Genomic DNA, 18,372 nt, shown 5'->3' on the forward strand with positions numbered 1-18,372 from the left:
CATAGGCTGTTAGTCTCAAAAGTTACAAAACTAACAATGTAATACGCAGAATTGCCAGACATGTAAACAGTCACCTTCGATATCTATGTTTGTACTCCGAATATGGCAGTCAGTATTCCCCATTCTGCCAGTTATTAAGGCTTCTTCCCATTTCATTAATGTGTGGAGTGTGTGAAGGATGATTGCTTGAACACCTCTGTGCATGCTGCAATTAATCTAGTCTTGTCTTTGTGATTCCTTTAGGGGTGATGTGTAAGGGGCAGTGGTATATCTAGATTCATCATTGAAAGTTGGTTCTTGAAACTTTTTATATAGGCTTTCCCAAGATGGTTAGCATCTATTTTCAGACATTTACGAGTTCAGTTTTTTCACCATCTGCTAGACATTCTACAACGGATCAGACAAATGTGGGATCAGTTGTACTGCTCTGCTTTGTGTATGCTCAATATCCCCTGCTAGTCCTCTTTGGACAGGTCCCACAGACTTGATCAATATTCTAGGATGGGTTTTGTGTGTGTTCTATAAGCAATCTCCTTAGTATACTGACTGTTTTTTCCCTAGTATTCTACCTACTAAGGGAAGCCTGCCACCTGCTTTACCTGCAACTGAGCCTATGTTATCATTTCATTTCATATCCCCAGAAATTGTTGTATCCAGATACTTATAAAAGTTGATCAGTTGTGACTGTGATTATTTGATACTGTAGCTATAGGATATTACTTTTTTGTGAAGGGCAAAGTTTTACATTTCTGAACATTTAACACAGTTGCCAATCCTTGTAGCACCTTGAAATTCATTCACAATTTGGTTGAATATTTGTGCAGTTGGTTTCAGACAGTACTTTGCTACAGATCACTGCCATCATCTATAAAAAGTGAGGTTGTCTGAAAGGTTGCTAACATAAAACATGAACAGCAAGGATCTCAACACACTTTGCTGGGGCACACCAGAAGTTACTTATACATCCATGATAATATGCTACATCCCCCTTACCAAGAAATCCTTAAACCAGTCACAAATTTCACATGATACTACATATAATCATATTTTCAATAATAAGTGTAGATACAGTACTGAGACAAATACTTTCTGCAAGACAAGAAATGCTGCATCTACCTGATTCAGCTGCAATTTGCATTGAAATGCTGAGAGATGATGCAGCCATCTGGATAAACTTTTAATAACTTTATGTATGTCTTGACCATCCTTTTATTTTTCATAAACCTTATGCATTGCAACTTTCCATTATTTTCTGAGGCTAAGCCAGTCATATAAAGACATTAGATACTTCTGAAAATGACAAAAAATCGAAATGCATAAGGTTGATGGAAAAATAAGTGTGTCAAAGACATAAGTAAAGTTATTAAAAGTGCATCTACCCGATTACCTTGATTCGTGACTTTCAGGATGTCATGAGAGAAAAGTAAGAGTTCGGTCTCACATTATCATGTTTTCAGAATCCATGCTGGTTGGTATCAAGGAGGTTACTCTGTTCCAGCTGTGCCATTACATTTGGGTTAATAGCAGTTCATAACAGATGAAACTATGGGCACCTCAATCAGACAGATTGTTGTTGTGCCAGCTGGAGCTTTTCCTGCTGTCAGAAAACTGTACAATAATTGTCAGTTCCATATGGATGTTCAGCATAAATACATGATTACTCGAGTTTGACAGTTTCATATTTCAAGATAACATTTCAAATGTTTTCACGCAGTGAAAAAGAAATCAGAAAGAGGGGAAATAACATTTGAAAATTTATCAAATAAATACAAACTAAACAACAGTTTGAAGACCTGTTGTTAATGAAGAAAAAAAGTACAATGTTTGCTTATTCTGTGTTGAAAAAGAACTACAATAATCAGTATAGATGAGCAAAAGTGAAAAATTATAGGACAATTCAGAAATATGGACACAATTTCAGGTGGCTCTATTTCTTGCATTATATATTGTACTTGAATTCCGTCAAGTATATTTGAAAGAGGATGTTGTAAAGTTTGACACCACTGCAAGAGTGCTCCAGATATGTGCTGCCTGTAGTGCATGCTGTATCAGATTGTTTTCAGCACAAGATTTTTGCATTCATGAGTTCAGTAAAAGTGTGAGTGTGAATGCAGTGCACAATGCATTTCCACATAAGTTTGACATTGAACCTCCAGTGATGAGCATTAATCATTGGAATAAACAGTTTGATGAAACTGGCTCTGTGTGTACAGGTAAAAACCCAGGCTGACTGATTGTATTGGAGGAGCACAGGGGATGTATTAAAGTGAGCTTTGAATATCGCTCAGAAATCAATGTATAGAGCAGGTGAGGAACTGGGACTACTGCAAACAACTGTCTGGGATGCATTGAGGTGCCAGTTAGTGTATAAACCATACCATCTACAACTGCCACAGGGTCTTTGTGCAAATGATAAGGTAAAACATGTAGAATTTGTGACAATATGTTCTGAAACATGGAAAAAGATGAACTACTTTCTGCCTTGTGTAATTTTTTGTGATGAAAATATGTTTCACCTAAGTGGGAAAGTTAACAGGCAGTGTTCGGACATTGAACCCACAAAATCCCCCTGTAACACTGGAACAAAAACGTGACAGCCCTAAAGTTAATGTTTTGAGCCATATCGATGACAAATGTTTATGGACCTTCCTTTTCGACAATAATATTACCGGAGTAACGTATCTCAAAATACTACAAAAATGGCTTGTTTCTCAAATGAACAAAGGTTCAAGAGTTAAACATTCCAGTAAGTTGGAGCTCTACCCCATTGGCATTGGAATATTTGATGTTTCCCGAATGAATCTCAACCTCAGTTATGGATAGATCACAGGAAAATGTAGACTAAGCATTTCACTTCTGACCACTGAGGTCTCCTGATCTCACACCCTGTGGTTATTTTCTTGTGGGAGTTTATGAAAGACACAGTTTATGTATCCCTCTTCCTACAGCAGATTTGAATGATGTAAGAAAATTCATCACTGCTGTGGTGAACTCGGTGACAAGACATTCATCATCGATGAATCCAGTTACAGTCTGGATGTTACCTGGTTTGGCTGGACGATAGTGTATTGAACATGTTAACTTCCATGTAGGTACAATCAGATGTAATTTACTGAATTAAAATACAACACAGAGTTCAGAAAATTGTGCCAACTGAAATTGTGTCCTCCATTTTTAATCATCCTGTATAGATGTAGGAACTCATTAAACAGCAAATGTATCAGTATAAGATATTATTTTTAGTCATAATAAGTGAAATTAATAACATTTTAAACTATGGACAAACATACATGTTACATTTATGTAATAAAAAAAAATCATTCTTTACAGACATCAGAGTTAGATAAGGAACAAAATGATAAAGTAAAATAGATGAAAACAAAAGAGAGAATGTGAGTTAAACAATAAGTTACAAAATTTGCCTAATTTATTTTCATAAAAATTGAGATTTCCTTTTTTATGATTCAAAAATATGTAGATTTAATTTAAAATTCTCATTGAAATTCTTTGAAAGATACTTGTCATTAGACTGTATAGTCTGCTTAACAAAAACTTGACAGTAGAAATGAACACCAAAAAGAGCCATTCTTATTAGAGACTTTATAGAAACGTACAATGGACAGAATGTTCCAGATTTAGAAAAAATTTTGGCGATTTAATACTGCAATACTGATAATTGTGTCACTTCTGAGAACGATTTCTGTTTGTAATATGATGTGAATTTTTTAAGCAGAGAAGGGTTTTATACATATGGGTAACCACTGCATTATAATGTTATGACTTATCACGTGAGCGTCCCATAGAAAGATAGCAAGTATCATTTATCAGGGTCACTTTGCATAGAAAACTGAGGGGTGCATTTTTCTTGGACACTCATTAGTTATCTTGTGTGTTAAGACATTTTCAACTTAAGGAGAAAGGAAAAGGTGGATGATCAAAAAGATGATGTGGAGAGAGCTTTCTGGAGATTGACCAGGTAATAAAAATAATGCATTAAGACCTCTACAAGATTAGCATTTGTAGCGAAGTCTGGCAATTGACTGGGGGGGAGGGAGGGGGGGTGGTGTAAAGATCACACATTTCTATCCATCCCGCGATTGGCTGAACACACTTGCATTTGCAGCAAAGAGGAAAGGAGTTCCAGATATCACCGTCCATTGTGGCAGCTATTATCACTAGCAGTGGATAAATAGTATGCTTCCACATCCATATAACAGAAACAAAAATCAGTCCCATATTTTGAGTCACATCCAGACACAAATATATTGCAACTGTGTGACATCACAGCTGGAGTGCTTGGATGGTGACACCTCTTAGTGCATGCTGCTGTGTACCAGTGACTGAATACACAGCATCCCTCATGTGGAGGGGAAGGGTGGGAGAAGTTGAGAAAACTGGCTTTATAGGTTTCATGTTTCCTGGCTTTCCGTTGTATGAATAGGCTGGGTGTACACATGTTGCTCCCCATGGGATTTGCCTGTGGCACCAAGGAAAAACCACACGACACCAGTGAGGGGGCGATTGGCTAAGTGTTGCACCTGTCCATCTCTGTAGGCTCAGTTCATCTGTGGTATCAGCTGCAACACATAGCATTCATCTGTGTATCACTGGTTGGTCACCTGCATTCATCTGGGCATCACTGGTTGGCTGCAGCTGGGCCCTGCTGCTGGAGATGAATTTGGGTGCTGGCTCTATCTACAGATCATCCAGATGGCTGGCTGCATTGAAGTCCTCTGAGTCTGGAAAAGGGAACTGCCTAGAGTTGTACCTATATGTGAATGAGTGTGTTGTGGCTTGACTTGATTCCTATGGCATGTTATGACAACTTGGCGACGTTTTATTCTGACCGTTGGCGACGTTTTACTCTGACCGTTGGCGACGTTTTACTCTGACCGTTGGCGACGTTTTACTCTGACCGTTGGCGACGTTTTACTCTGACCGTTGGCGGCGTTTTACTCTGACCGTTGGCGGCGTTTTACTCTGACCGTTGGCGACGTTTTACTCTGACCGTTGGCGACGTTTTACTCTGACCGTTGGCGACGTTTTACTCTGACCGTTGCATTACCAAGTTGCTGTATGATTGTACCATGTACGCAAAATTTCTTACCATGCTTTTACATACTAAAGAGTAGGAGCTTATTTTAAAATATTCTGTTTGCCTGTTGGCAATGTTTGGGCTGTGGATGCTAAAGTAGCCTTAAAATTGACATTAAAGTGTGATGCGGCCTCCCATGTAATTTCTCAGATGGAGATCTGAGTGACTAAGATGCTGCGTGACTCTGTACTGAGAGAGAAAAATGGTTCAAACGGCTCTGAGCACTATGGGACTTAACTTCTAAGGTTATCAGTCCCCTAGAACGTAGAACTACTTAAACCTAACTAACCTAAGGACATCACACACTTCCATGCCCAAGGCAGGATTCGAACCTGCGACCGTAGCGGTCTCGCAGTTCCATACAGCAGTGCCTAGAACCGCTTGGCCACCCTGGCCAGCGCGAGAGAGAGAGAGAGAGAGAGAGAGAGAGAGATATCGATATATCAGTGTCTTTGTTGTACTGCTAATAAGCATTGTCGTGTGCAAGTTGACAGTTTGTACAAGTTGTTCTGCAAGTCTAAGATGAAATGGTGTGGTTTTGTAGTGTAAAATGCAATTCCTTTCACAAAAGTTTTGAATTTGTGAAATGTAAATTGAGTGTTGTCCATGACAAATGCTTTCTGCAATCTATCAGTGGAGAAGATCCTCAGCAAAGCCTGAATGTTTTCATTGACATAATCAGTAATATTTTAATCGCAAAGGGATATTTTGAAAATGCAATGGTGACAGTCAGTACCTTTCTAAAAATGGTACTGCAAAATCAGCATGCAGGACTGACTAGGGTTCGAATGCCTCTGAGCAGGGACAATATTATCAACTAAGAGCTGACTAGTATTTTTTTAAATAAGTGTCTATGCCTATATTTTTCCAGTAGCAATGCTGTCTGGCAATGCATTTAGTACTTATTATGGCCCAGTGGCATTGTTGTAAGATCTGCAATGTGTTGGATTTAGTACCTCAGAAATTACCACTGATTATGAATGTAACAGAAGACACCTTTGTACTCGATGAGTGCATGTTCCATGTTACCTTTAAGATTTAATTTCATGTTGATTAATCAGTTTCCTGTCAGTAGCCTTCTACATCTGAATGTACTGGTAAATGGTAGATAAAACTGGACCTTTGGCACAAATGTCATGGTTAAACTGGAATTCAACAGGAAATTTTACACATACCTTCACTAACGAAATATAAAGGAAAAATATGTACCTGCTGATGAATCAGTTTTTGTCTTGACCTATTTTCGGATGGGAAAGCAAATGTGCAATCATGTATTGTGTACTGGATGTGAAAATAATTTTGCATTCATAATTTGACAAAAGCAGTGTACAGTGCTGCAGTTGTTGAAGGGAAAGTATTGTTTGGTCTGAAGGCAACCACTGAAGGCTTGAGGACAATGAATTTTTGAGCATACATGTACACATGAAATTTTTCACAGCAAAAATAATCTACTATATTACATGTTCTAATATGCTACATACTCGCTTGATGGCTTTGGGAGGTGGAAGGCTTTTAATTACTTCAATATGTTGTGGCATTGGTCTATTGCTGTGTGCAGACTGAATGTGACCTAAGTATTGTATTTTGCTGTGGAAGAAAATGCACTTCTTTCTATTACATTTTACATTTGCTGCTTGCATAAGTTTGAAGACAGTCCAAATTGCATAACACTTCAGCCAAAGTTTTTCCTAAGACAGTGATTTTGTCAAGATTGTTTGCAGCATTCGGAGCATTCTGAAGTATTTGTTCTAAATATTGCTCGAACAGACTTGGTGTGCTGGCAGTTCCAAATGATAACCTTTTGTATTGGTATACACCAAGTGGAATATTGATACATATGAATCTTCATGTTTCTTCATTTAGTGAAATTTTGAAGCCTCCATGAGATGGAGTTTTGCAAAGTAAACTCCATCGGCAAATTTTGAAATTATTTCTTCTGTCTCCAAATTGGATAAAAATCGTTGATTGATTGTGCAAGGACTTTGATGTTCCACAGATCCATAATGTGCCATATCGTTCCTCTACTACCATGATTGTTGTAGCCCACTGGTTCACTGGCTGGTTATAGATTCTGCAATACCATTACGTTTGAGGCAGTCAAATTGCTGTTTGACTTTTTCTTTTAAACACGAACGAAATGTTGTGGGCTTTACAAAATTTTAGCACTGTATTTGGGTTTAGTTTCACGCATGCCTTGTAATTCTGAATGTTACTCATCACTTTAAAAAAAAATACTGTTATAGTTTTATAACAGTGTAGCTTTTCTGTGAGAACATCAGTCTTAATTTTATTTCCTTCTTGGTGAATTGTGAAGCCTAGAGTACTAAAAAGATAAAGGCCAAGCAAATCTATTACTTTCTGAGAACTGAAAACTATGGACCATGATTGTTTGTTAAATTGCTTTTATGCCACATCTATTGTAAATTGACCTTTTACTGGAATCTGTTGGTTGCTGTAACTCAATAGTGATCACTGAAATTTTGTTAATTTCATGATCTTAATTTGTGGTACACCTGTAGATTAATTATTTAAATCAACAAGCCTATATAAATTTGATTTTTAATGGCACTTTGTCATTCCTTGAAAAGACTGAATTCACATTACGATTTTATGTGATAATTTGTCTGTTTCTTTAAGTTCATTGTGAAAATAATTTGAATTTTTATTCTTAATCACTTTTGTATGCCTGAGTACCTTGTTTCATTGCCTGTATGCTTCAAATTGCTGGTGTCTGCTGTGTGTCCTGTCTTGTGATAACTGTATTTAGCAAACAAAGAATTTTCACATATGTGTTTTACTCAACAGCATGCACAAGTTTTTAATTCTTAGCTTATCTAATCCATCTTTGCAACAATGGTGGACATTGTTGCAAAAATTGATTAGATAAGCTAAGCAGGTCTGTCTTTAATTTATTGTCTGGTGAATTCATGATTAGCATATCTTGAACTACAGAGTCTGTAGATGAATTTTTACATTGATTTTTTTCATACTGGAATTTGCATCCTCTCATCAGTAACTGTCCGCAGCTGTGCTATCCATTCTTTGTAACTTTATTCAGTTTCTTAAAACAGTAAAATGTTTATAGCTGCCTGCAGTAACATGCATCTGTGACTCAAAACACATTTCAAGTTTATACTGAACTGTCATTAGGTCAGTCTTGGGAAATATTCCTGGATCAATTTATAAGTCTCAGCACTGGAATTTCCAATAAGAAAAATTTTGTGTTCCGCATCACCTGGTACATGATGTGAGATGAAATCTTGTTCTAGTCTTGTAATGTAATTCTGCCAGTCCTCTGATTTCTGGCCAAATGCTGGAAAGAGTGAGCATAATTTTTTCTTGGCTACTTTCTGTATTTCCTGCCAGTTGGCTAGGATTGCCACTGCGATTTCTTGCTTGGCTGAAAGTTACTGCAGAATTTTTTGTATCCAAACAAATGGCCAAATGTTGTATCAAATTTACTGGTTTGAGTTCTAGTTTTGAAAAAAAAGAAAAGATGATTACTTCAAAGTAATCAGGGTACACAGAATTAAGGATCTAAGTGAGCTGAAGCAAAATTTTTGTCCAAATTTTTGTAGCCAAATGAAGAGTGGGAAATGAGAAAAGGGAGTACCAAATTGACAAGTGAGGTCTAGTTTTGTAAAATAAAAATATTTAATTGAAGCTTTCCGGCATACTAACACTTTGTGCCAGATGGAGACTCAAACCGGGGACCTTTTCCTTTCACGTGCAACTGCTCTACTGACTGAGCTATCCAAGCATAACTCATGACCAGTTCTCACAGCTTCACTTCTGCTAGTGCCACATTTCCTACCTTCCACACCGTGCAGGACTTTCCTGGAAAAAAAATATAAAAATTTGGAAGATAGGAGGCTAGGTACTGGCAGGAGTAAAGCTTTGAGGGATGGTTGAGAGTTTTGCTTGGGTAGGGTAACTTAGTTGGTAGAGCACATGCCCATGTATTCAAGAATCCCTGTTAAACTCCCGATCCATCACAGAGTTGTAATCTGCCAGTCATTTTTAAATCCGTTCACACTCTGCTCCAGAGTGAAAATTTATTATATTTTTTATGCTTTCTGAACAAAATGTGGGAGAAAAATAAAACGTTTTGTGAAATAATTTGTCTAAAGGTAAGAAATGAAATATTTTAAAGAAATATTTGACACGCTTTTGAATGATACTTGAAATCGTGAACAGAATATAAGCTTTTGATTAAAAATTTGAAGTTCAATGTTTAACTTAGAATGAAAGAATTTTATACAGTATTGTAGGTTATTTTTCTGGTGCATTATGTAGACCATGCAGTCTGCTGTCGTGTGGTGTTGACGTATATCTATCAGCTACAGCCAAAGATGTAAAAAAAAAAAAAAAAAAAAAAGACCCTCAACAATATTTCCATCTCAGAATTTTTTCAATAGAGAATCCTCCGGAGAGGCGGAGAGGCCTCTCCGCCTCTCCGCAGAGCAGTTTAACTGGTATCAACTAAATATTTGATGATTCTACCTGATTATATCATACAACATATTGTATAGTCAAACAAAATTGAGTTCTTTCCCTTGTCCATCTACTGTACATTAACTTGCAATAATCTATCATTATTACATTGCCACAATTTGTGCTGCATGCAGAGTGACATAGCAGTTAGCATTGCTGGATGGCATGCTTTGGTTTACCAGTTCAAATCCAACCATTGGCAATTATTTAATGCTCAGTATGTACTATTTCTGGAAGATTTTCGAAATTTCTTGTGTTTGTAAAGTTTAAGCATTACACTCCATCCAAGAGTTGAGTTCTCTTCTATCTGTACATTGCTGTTCATGATCGACATGCTTTGAGTGCTAAGAGTTATAATTCGTTGATGACCCTTTTGGATTTGCACTTGATTGTGGTTACAATGTAATACAAATCAGGATACAGGGTTCCCAGGGTCTGTATATTCAGGAAACAAGAAGTCAGCTGCACTTAAGACATCCATCAGTGTTTTCAGGGCCCAATGAAATGGTTGAAAAGATTCAATCAGGGCAGGAAATAACAGTTGGGGTGACATTATTAGTTTGGCAAATGAGTACTTTTACTTGGATGACAAAGCTCATCAGTGATTCAAGAATGGCAAATGCATACTTTTACTGCAGGACAATGCCCAGCAGCAATTAGAAACCAACAAAGAGAAGCTCATTAGCTGAGACAAATTTCAGGTAAAACTGATGAAAATGTTAGGTGACAGTGAACAACAAGTCTGTTTAGTGGAAGAACACTTGAAGAGCAGAGCCCAATGTTGTGGAGAAATGACTGTCTTATATACAGGATGTTTTGGCCCTATGCCATATTGTGAATCTGAATACTGACAGAAGCTGACAAAATTGCACCCTTGATGGAAAGAGCTGCAGAAGAAATTGCCAAGTTCTTCTGATAAAGGATGTCACAACAACTGAAGAATTCATTGGGTGGTACCAGTGCTTCTAGGAACTGCAACAGAAAAGTCACACATTGCCCCTCTCATACACCAAATAGTAAGAGAGGAAATACAGCAGTTTATGGCAGCCAGATGTCAGTCCAAGTACACAAGAGATAGTAGCCATGAATGTGAACTCCATATGTCAGGAGGTAATAGAGAATATTGAAGTAGTAGTGTATTGACCCACAGCATCACTCCACCATCAGCTACACACACCAGGAAGAGTGGACTTGGCCAACTCAGACTTGTGCCACAGATGTCAAATGACAACCCAGCATCCACCCAACATAGATGCAATCAAGTATTTGACAAGGACTATGCTGCAAGAAATCAACCATCAGATTTATAGTACTCATGCCAGTTAGCTGCAAACGATTAAAGTTTACTTGAGGGACAAAGTTCATTGCTGTACCCTGGACAATCACTCTTCAACACACCATAGCTATTCCCCATCACTGTGCAGAAGTACCAGCCACTCATTCGCCTAGTCACTGAATTCATGAACACTAGATGAGGTTTGACTGCTGGAGGTGAAAATCCTTTGGCCAGCCGGAGTGGCCGAGCGGTTCTAGGCATTACAGTCTGGAACCGCACAACCGCTACAGTCACAGGTTCGAATCCTGCCTTGGCCATGCATGTGTTGGATGTCCTTAGGTTAGTTAGGTTTAAGTAGTTCTAAGTTCTAGGGGACTGATAACCTCAGAAGTTAAGTCCCATATTGCTCAGAGCCATTTGAACCATTTTGAAACTCCTTTGGGTAACACATACAAAGTTCAGTCAAGCATGAGAACTAAAAGATCCTGAAACTTTGACCATCTAGAAGAAATATGACATGCCCTAACAACCTAGATCACCATACCTTAAATCACAATTGTCACAAAAGCATGCACACACACAATTATCAAGATGTCAGGAAATTTTACCCATGTCATCATTGATGGCCAAGACGTCTGAGCACTAGTAAGCTCAGGGGCTTCTTTTTTTGAGATGTGAAAAGCTTGTTACTACCAGCTCAGGAAGACTTGTTTCTGTGAAACAAAAGCATTTGTGTAGGCCACAAATGGGAAATATACTTGCAATAAATACATGTTCCTAGCTGCTGGATACAATTATCAGTGGCAGTTCGCAGTTCGTCATTTTAATAGAATGTAGTGATAATGTTCTCCTTGCGTGGCACTTCTTGCAATTGTCCCAAGCAGTTATAGCCAGTGGATGGTCAGAGCTGCAGATTGATGAAGCTAGTCTAACAAGCTCATATTAACAAAGACTGCTCTGCATGGTTGTTCGCCGTTGGGGATGTTATCCTGTAGTCATCAATGAGAAGAAATCTGGTTGTCAATATAGATGTTCAGTTAAACTATGAAGCTCTTGTCAATTAAATGGAAAAAAACTACTTAGGCTCACAAATAAAATCTATATCCTAGTGATGATCATAAATAGAACAAGTGGTCAATGAGAACTTTGGATCACTAATTTTTATCAGGAGCCACAACTTATCCCTAAAGGTAGATGCTTAGGAGCAAGTGAACCAGTCCAGGATAGGCAACTCAGTGACATCAATGAACACTCTTGCTCCACTGCTGCTACAGACAATGCAATAGAGGGAGCTACTACAGAAATGCTAATAGGGTCTGGCCTGACTGAGGAACAATGTTGAGTTTTAGCCATTCTGTGCCAATTTTCAGATGCTGTCAAACTGGAGAGAAGGCAGACCAATGGGTCCCTGGTAAAAACTGCATCAACACTGGAGATCATCCATGAATCAGTTAGCACCTTTGCTGTGTGTCACCAGCTAAGCTACATATAATTCAGGAGGAAGTGGAGATGATGTTGCAGGATGACATAATTGAGAGTCCTTGCTCCTATTTTGTGGCCCTTGTGAGGAAGAAAGATGGCAGATAACATTTCTATGTCAACTGCCAGTGACTAAACAAAATCATGAAAAAAAGGTGTTTACCTGCTGCTCCGCACTGATGACCCCTATACTGCTTGAAAGGAGCAAAGTATTTCTCAACTATTGATGTGCAGAAAGGCCACTGGCAAATAGAGGTTAATTGGGAAAGACTGTTCACAATTCCTGATGGCCTCTGATTCAAATTTACGCTTTTTGGCCAATATAACACTCTAGTTACCTTCAAATGTGTAATGGAGAGTGTCCTAATGGATGACGTGTCTTTGCTATGTAGACACATTACTGTTTTTTCGAAGACATTCAAGCAGCCTGACAACTGTGTTGAAGAGTGTTCTGACTGCAAGTCTCTGCCGGAATGTGAAATAGTGCCTCTGCATCGATGACATAAAACACACACACACACACACACACACACACACACACACACACCATGGAGCATTTAGTAATATCAGTGAAGTTCATTCCAACCCAGAGAAAATTAGAGCAGTCACTGATTTTAGAAGTCCTCAGGACATTTGCAATATGTGAAGTTTTTTCATCATGTGCTCATACTACCAGTGATTCATAATACTGTATCAAGGCGCTTTTCTTATAAGAACTACTGTAGGGAGATGCAAAATTTTCTTAGAATGAGGTGGAAGAGAGAGATTTCCTTGTCCTTATGGGGGTACTAATATCATCTACAGTCATAGTATTGTATGACAAGAATGCAGAGACAAAACTTCACACTAACACTAGTGGTTTGAAATAGATGCAGTTCAGGTACAAATTCAGGAATAAGTGAAAAAGTAATAGCTTTTGCTCTGGGAGTACTCTCCATTTCTAAGATGAACTACTGCACAACCAAGAAAGAATGCTTTGCAGTTGTCGGGTTCCCAGTTCGAGCTGTATTTATTTGACAAATCATTCACTATTGTGACAGACGATTATTCTCTTTGCTGGGCCTGAGGCTTCACACTGGTATACAAAGGTAGACACAAACACAAGGACATTTATTGCCATTCCAGGAGTCCTTTGGCACTTGACAGAACATGATAGAATAGACAAAATCTGTCATCATTGCTATGTTGCTGCTAAACAGTAGGAAGATCCAGCATTGCTGAAAACCATAGAAACCTCAGAGGAGGAGTAGGAACCAACCAAAGGAGGATTCCAGTCACTAAACGGAATGATCTTTCAGAGGAACTACGATCTGCTGCTCTGGAAATGACTGCTTGCCATCCTAGCTCATCTATAACAAAATATCCTGAAGTGTTTCCTCAACACTTAAACATCTTGTCATCTGGGACTTGGGAAGACTTGACAGTATCAGATGTAGGTATAACTAGCCAGGTCTCTGGTGACCCATTAGACCCCCATGTGAGCTGCTGTAAAGAATGCCAATGACAGAAGCATGTGCTGCAATTACCCCCCAAGGCATCTGGTACCAATTTTACCTCTAACAGTACCATTCCACTGAACTGAAATTAACGTCTTTGGAAGTTCTTGTCAAGAAATGGGTATCAGTGGATGATAGTCAGCACTGAGAAGCTAGCAACACACTACAGGGTTTACATTATTATGTCTGTTCTAGCAGGCATATGAGGCCAGAACAACAATGGATACACTGTTTCCATTCAAACTGTTTCAGTGTGATGATACTCAGATTGACCCTGTGAAACATCTCATTGTGAGGATAGAAGCAGCAAGACAGCTGGCTTGCATACAGACCCTGAATGCACAGGGATGGACAGAGAGCTGTAACCTGATACACCAGCCAGGAAGATAAAGCCTGAGAGACTTGGTATGGATAGACATTCGAAGCAGCTCTACAACAGTCGTGAAGCACAAATCAATAATGGAGACTTCACATTTGAAGAAACTGAGAAGCTGCTTGACAACTGTGAAACTTCAATAGGAGAGGATGATTTGATGCTCTTCATAGTGAAAAGGATGTAAGAGCAAGACCAGAATGTGCCATACAGATGACCACTGACAAGTGCTCTATCAAGAGTGCTGTAGTGGGCTCTGATGATAACTGCTAAAACAGCAGGTCACTGTTTCTCCAGGAGATGGAGCAGTGCTGTGACCTGTGCTGTATGCAATGTGGCTTAGCAGTTACTGTTGGCAGATGGAGTACTAAAGATTGCCATTGAAAACCCAACTACCAGAAATTATTTGATATTTAGTATCTGTCATTTGCAAAAAGTGCCTGAAATTTATTTTATTTGTAATTTTTGTATGTTCTGGAATACTTAATGTTTGAATAAATAGTAGCGCACACTGTCCAGGAATTGAATACATTGATATTGGTAATAAGTGTACTGTAAATGCATAGTGTTGTACTTAATTTATGAACCTGCTTTTGGATTTGGACGTGATCATTGTCATGGCGTGACAGTATTGTGGTTAGAAATTAAATACTAATTGCCTGATAAGTATTTTGCTTACCAAATATTTCCACACGGGACAATGTACTGGATTCTGCCTGCTAGGAAATCTCCAGTCTAATAGCATATTTGTCCATTGATATGAAGCAATAAGTTTTAGTTACTAAGTGACAGTATAGAATCTAGTAAATGTTTTCTGAAAGTCAAAAAACATGGGTATTTTTATTCCATAGATCCTGACTGTTGTGGCTGGATGGCTGAGTTTCACTCAATCACAACTAGGAAAATTTCCACTAGTTTGTAGAGTATTGTTGTTCAGTCTCTCCATATCATATGTCACCCCAAAACATTTTGAATAAGTATACAACAATTTTACAATGACTGTCATCCATTTTGTTCAGTGTTCCTAGTATGATGATTTACATTAATAGCATATATATGCATTATTAAGCAAACCTTTGTCACTGTTTGTATTACAAAATTCAGACAAGGGATTTTTTTGTGAGAGTCCCATCTAGAAACTGGAAACAATGTGCATTTTTGCAGTATGTCACATTTGATTAGCTTTTAAACTATAGTTATTTTGAATTTCATTATGAAAGGGCTTCATATTTTTTTAAAAGAAAATTTGTCTTGTTTCTCAGTTCTGTTCGATGATCCCCCTTCCCCTGACATTGTGGTGGATCCACTTAACAGGAGGAACAGCCAACCAGAGGGTGAGTCTTGGGAACAGTATATTTCAGAATTAAACAGCAGCTAGTACTGATCATTTAATTCATTCTTGGTCATAACAGACTGAAGTGTTCTGGAAACATTTGTTCAGATTAAAAAAATGAACAAATAAGTATAAGTTTTGTTATGGTAAATGTATTCCACACTGTTGATATATTACAGAAATTCCTTCATAAAGCTGCTAAATTAATTAACCTTAGTTGCTGTTAAGTCATTCAGAGAGTGCATAATTTAAAAGTAATTTTTGTATTAAATAATGAGAAACCATGTTTATGAAGGGTTAATGTGGAAGAAAAATTGTAACCCTCAGGGGAACAAGGTGGAGACATTAAGTACCCAAGAGACCCAATAAATGTATTTTCCTAACTATTTGAATCCAATTTATTTATTGGTTTTTCCATTTATTTATTGGTTTTTCCATTTATTTATTGGTTTTTCCATTTATTTATTGGTTTTTCCATTTATTTATTGGTTTTTCCATTTATTTATTGGTTTTTCCATTTATTTATTGGTTTTTCCATTTATTTATTGGTTTTTCCATTTATTTATTGGTTTTTCCATTTATTTATTGGTTTTTCCATTTATTTATTGGTTTTTCCATTTATTTATTGGTTTTTCCATTTATTTATTGGTTTTTCCATTTATTTATTGGTTTTTCCATTTATTTATTGGTTTTTCCATTTATTTATTGGTTTTTCCATTTATTTATTGGTTTTTCCATTTATTTATTGGTTTTTCCATTTATTTATTGGTCTCATACACCTTGTGTATACACCTTGTGTGCTTCACTTGGTATTTGGTCTTAAGTTTCTTATGATTCCATCTTCTCATTTCACCTGTCCTGAATTTTCTGAAATTTCTCTTTCATAGTAATGTTTTCACATTCACCTTTCTTGTTTATATTTTACAAAACTGCTTCATCAGTAAATGCTCATGTTTTTAAGGGGAGAAAATTTGTTTGCTAGAATGTAATTAACTGAAGTAAAGGTTTCATGATATGCTGCCTCCTCCTATGCAGTGAATATAATTTTTCCACATATGAACACCTGAAGCTTTATTCCCCAATGTGATACACCTTACTTTTTTCATGCTTGTTTTAGAAGAGGACATTTCTGTCAACCTGATACATTATTTTTGATTGTTGTTGTTGTTGTTGTTGTTGTGGTGGTGGTGGTGGTGGTGGTGGTGGTGGTGGTGGTGGTGGTGGTTGTTGTTGTTGTTGTTATTTGCATGATGTTTGTCTATGTATCTGTCTAACCTCTAAAAAAAAATGGACAATCCAGGATGGCTCTTAGCACCCGAATACGTTTTTGTGTGTGTGTCAGTCAATTAAATTCTGGGATCATATGCCAGTTCTTGGTAGTCCACTGTGATTTTTAATCAAGAAAATATTGAAATTAACATAAATTACATGGCAGCTAGAAATATTAATAGGAAAAGGATAAAGTGCCACTCATCCTAAACATGACCAGATGAGTTGCAGAGAGGCAAAACGGAAAGACTGTAACATATTATAGCTTTCAGCAAAAGTTTCCTTCAGCAATGAAAATACACACATTCACACAAGCAAGCACATTTCATGCACACATCTGCTACCACTGGGAGTTTGTATCAGAATGGGACTGTCACGTGAATAGCAATCTGGAGTGGGGCTGGGAAGGGAAGGGATAGCAGAGTCCAGATGAGGGAGAGGAGCACTGCTTCCTACTAGTCACAGTTGGTGCCACTTCCCTATACACCGGCATTGCTCATGCCGATGGTCTTGCTGCAATTGAACACTACTGTTCCTAATGTCCTTCAGACTCCAAACCCTCTACCTCATTTGCCAACCCAACAATCCTAACACATAACTAATTCTCTTTTGAAGAAAAGGTACACTTACAAACTTGGAGCATAGCCATGGGCACCCGTGTGATATCATCCTATACCAAACTGTTTATGGGGAATCTAGCAGAAATCTTCCTAGCCTTCGAAACCCCCCCAAACATCTGGTATGGATCCTTTGTCAGGGCTTTGATTATCTATCATCATGACCTGAAATGAGGTACATCCTACCCAAGATCCATACCACCCCTCCAAAGTCCTTCCCACCTCACCTAAATTGGTGTTCTGTTGCCCACACATCATTGTCCATCCCTATGCCACTCACAATCCCTTGTCACACGAATCATATCCCTGTGAAAGGCTCAGGTGCAAGACCTGCCCAATCCACCCACCCAGCACTTCCTATTACAATCTTTTCCCAGGCTTACCTTACCCCATCAAAGACTGGGCCATATGTGAAAGCAGCTGTGTTGTACACTAGCTCTGCTGCAACCGTTGAACAGTTTCATATATTGACATGACTACCAACCACCTGTCAACCAGGATGTACGGCCACATCCCAACTGTGGTAAAGAGTGAAGTAGACCACCCTGTGGCACAGCAGTGCACCTGAACATAAGATGCTTGATTTCAGTTGCTGCCTTACAACACAGGCCATCTTAATCCTCTCCTCCACCACCAGCTTTACTGAATTACACAGATGAGTCATCCTTACAACTTGTTCTCTGTTCCCAAAATTATCCCAGCCTCAACGAACAGTAACAGCCTCACACCCTCCATCCAACAGAGAAGAGAAATAGAAGAGAGAAAGTACTATGTAGGTGTGTGGGCAGGGTAGAAGGCATGTGTAGTACTAGATACTACCCACCCCAGATAGACTGCTCCTCATATCAGATGCAGATGCAGTTGGGCCTTAGCCTCTGGGGACAGTGGCCAGGTATGTGCAAATTGTTAGTATGTGGATATCTGAGTTTTCTGCTTCTAA

At 38.2% G+C, this 18,372-nt stretch overlaps 1 protein-coding gene across 2 annotated transcripts in view; it reads left to right on the forward strand.

Annotated features, from left to right (window-relative positions):
- The window catches only part of LOC126365865 (SPARC-related modular calcium-binding protein 1), a 710,118-nt gene that overhangs the window by 641,863 nt on the left and 49,883 nt on the right, over positions 1-18,372 (forward strand). For both annotated transcript variants that reach the window (XM_050008539.1, XM_050008540.1), the window contains one exon: positions 15,476-15,547. In XM_050008539.1, the coding sequence (XP_049864496.1) occupies positions 15,476-15,547 (72 nt within the window). The remainder of the gene's footprint in view (positions 1-15,475; positions 15,548-18,372) is intronic.

This window comes from Schistocerca gregaria, chromosome 4, assembly GCF_023897955.1.
Source record: "Schistocerca gregaria isolate iqSchGreg1 chromosome 4, iqSchGreg1.2, whole genome shotgun sequence".
NCBI classification, from domain to species: domain Eukaryota; kingdom Metazoa; phylum Arthropoda; class Insecta; order Orthoptera; family Acrididae; genus Schistocerca; species Schistocerca gregaria.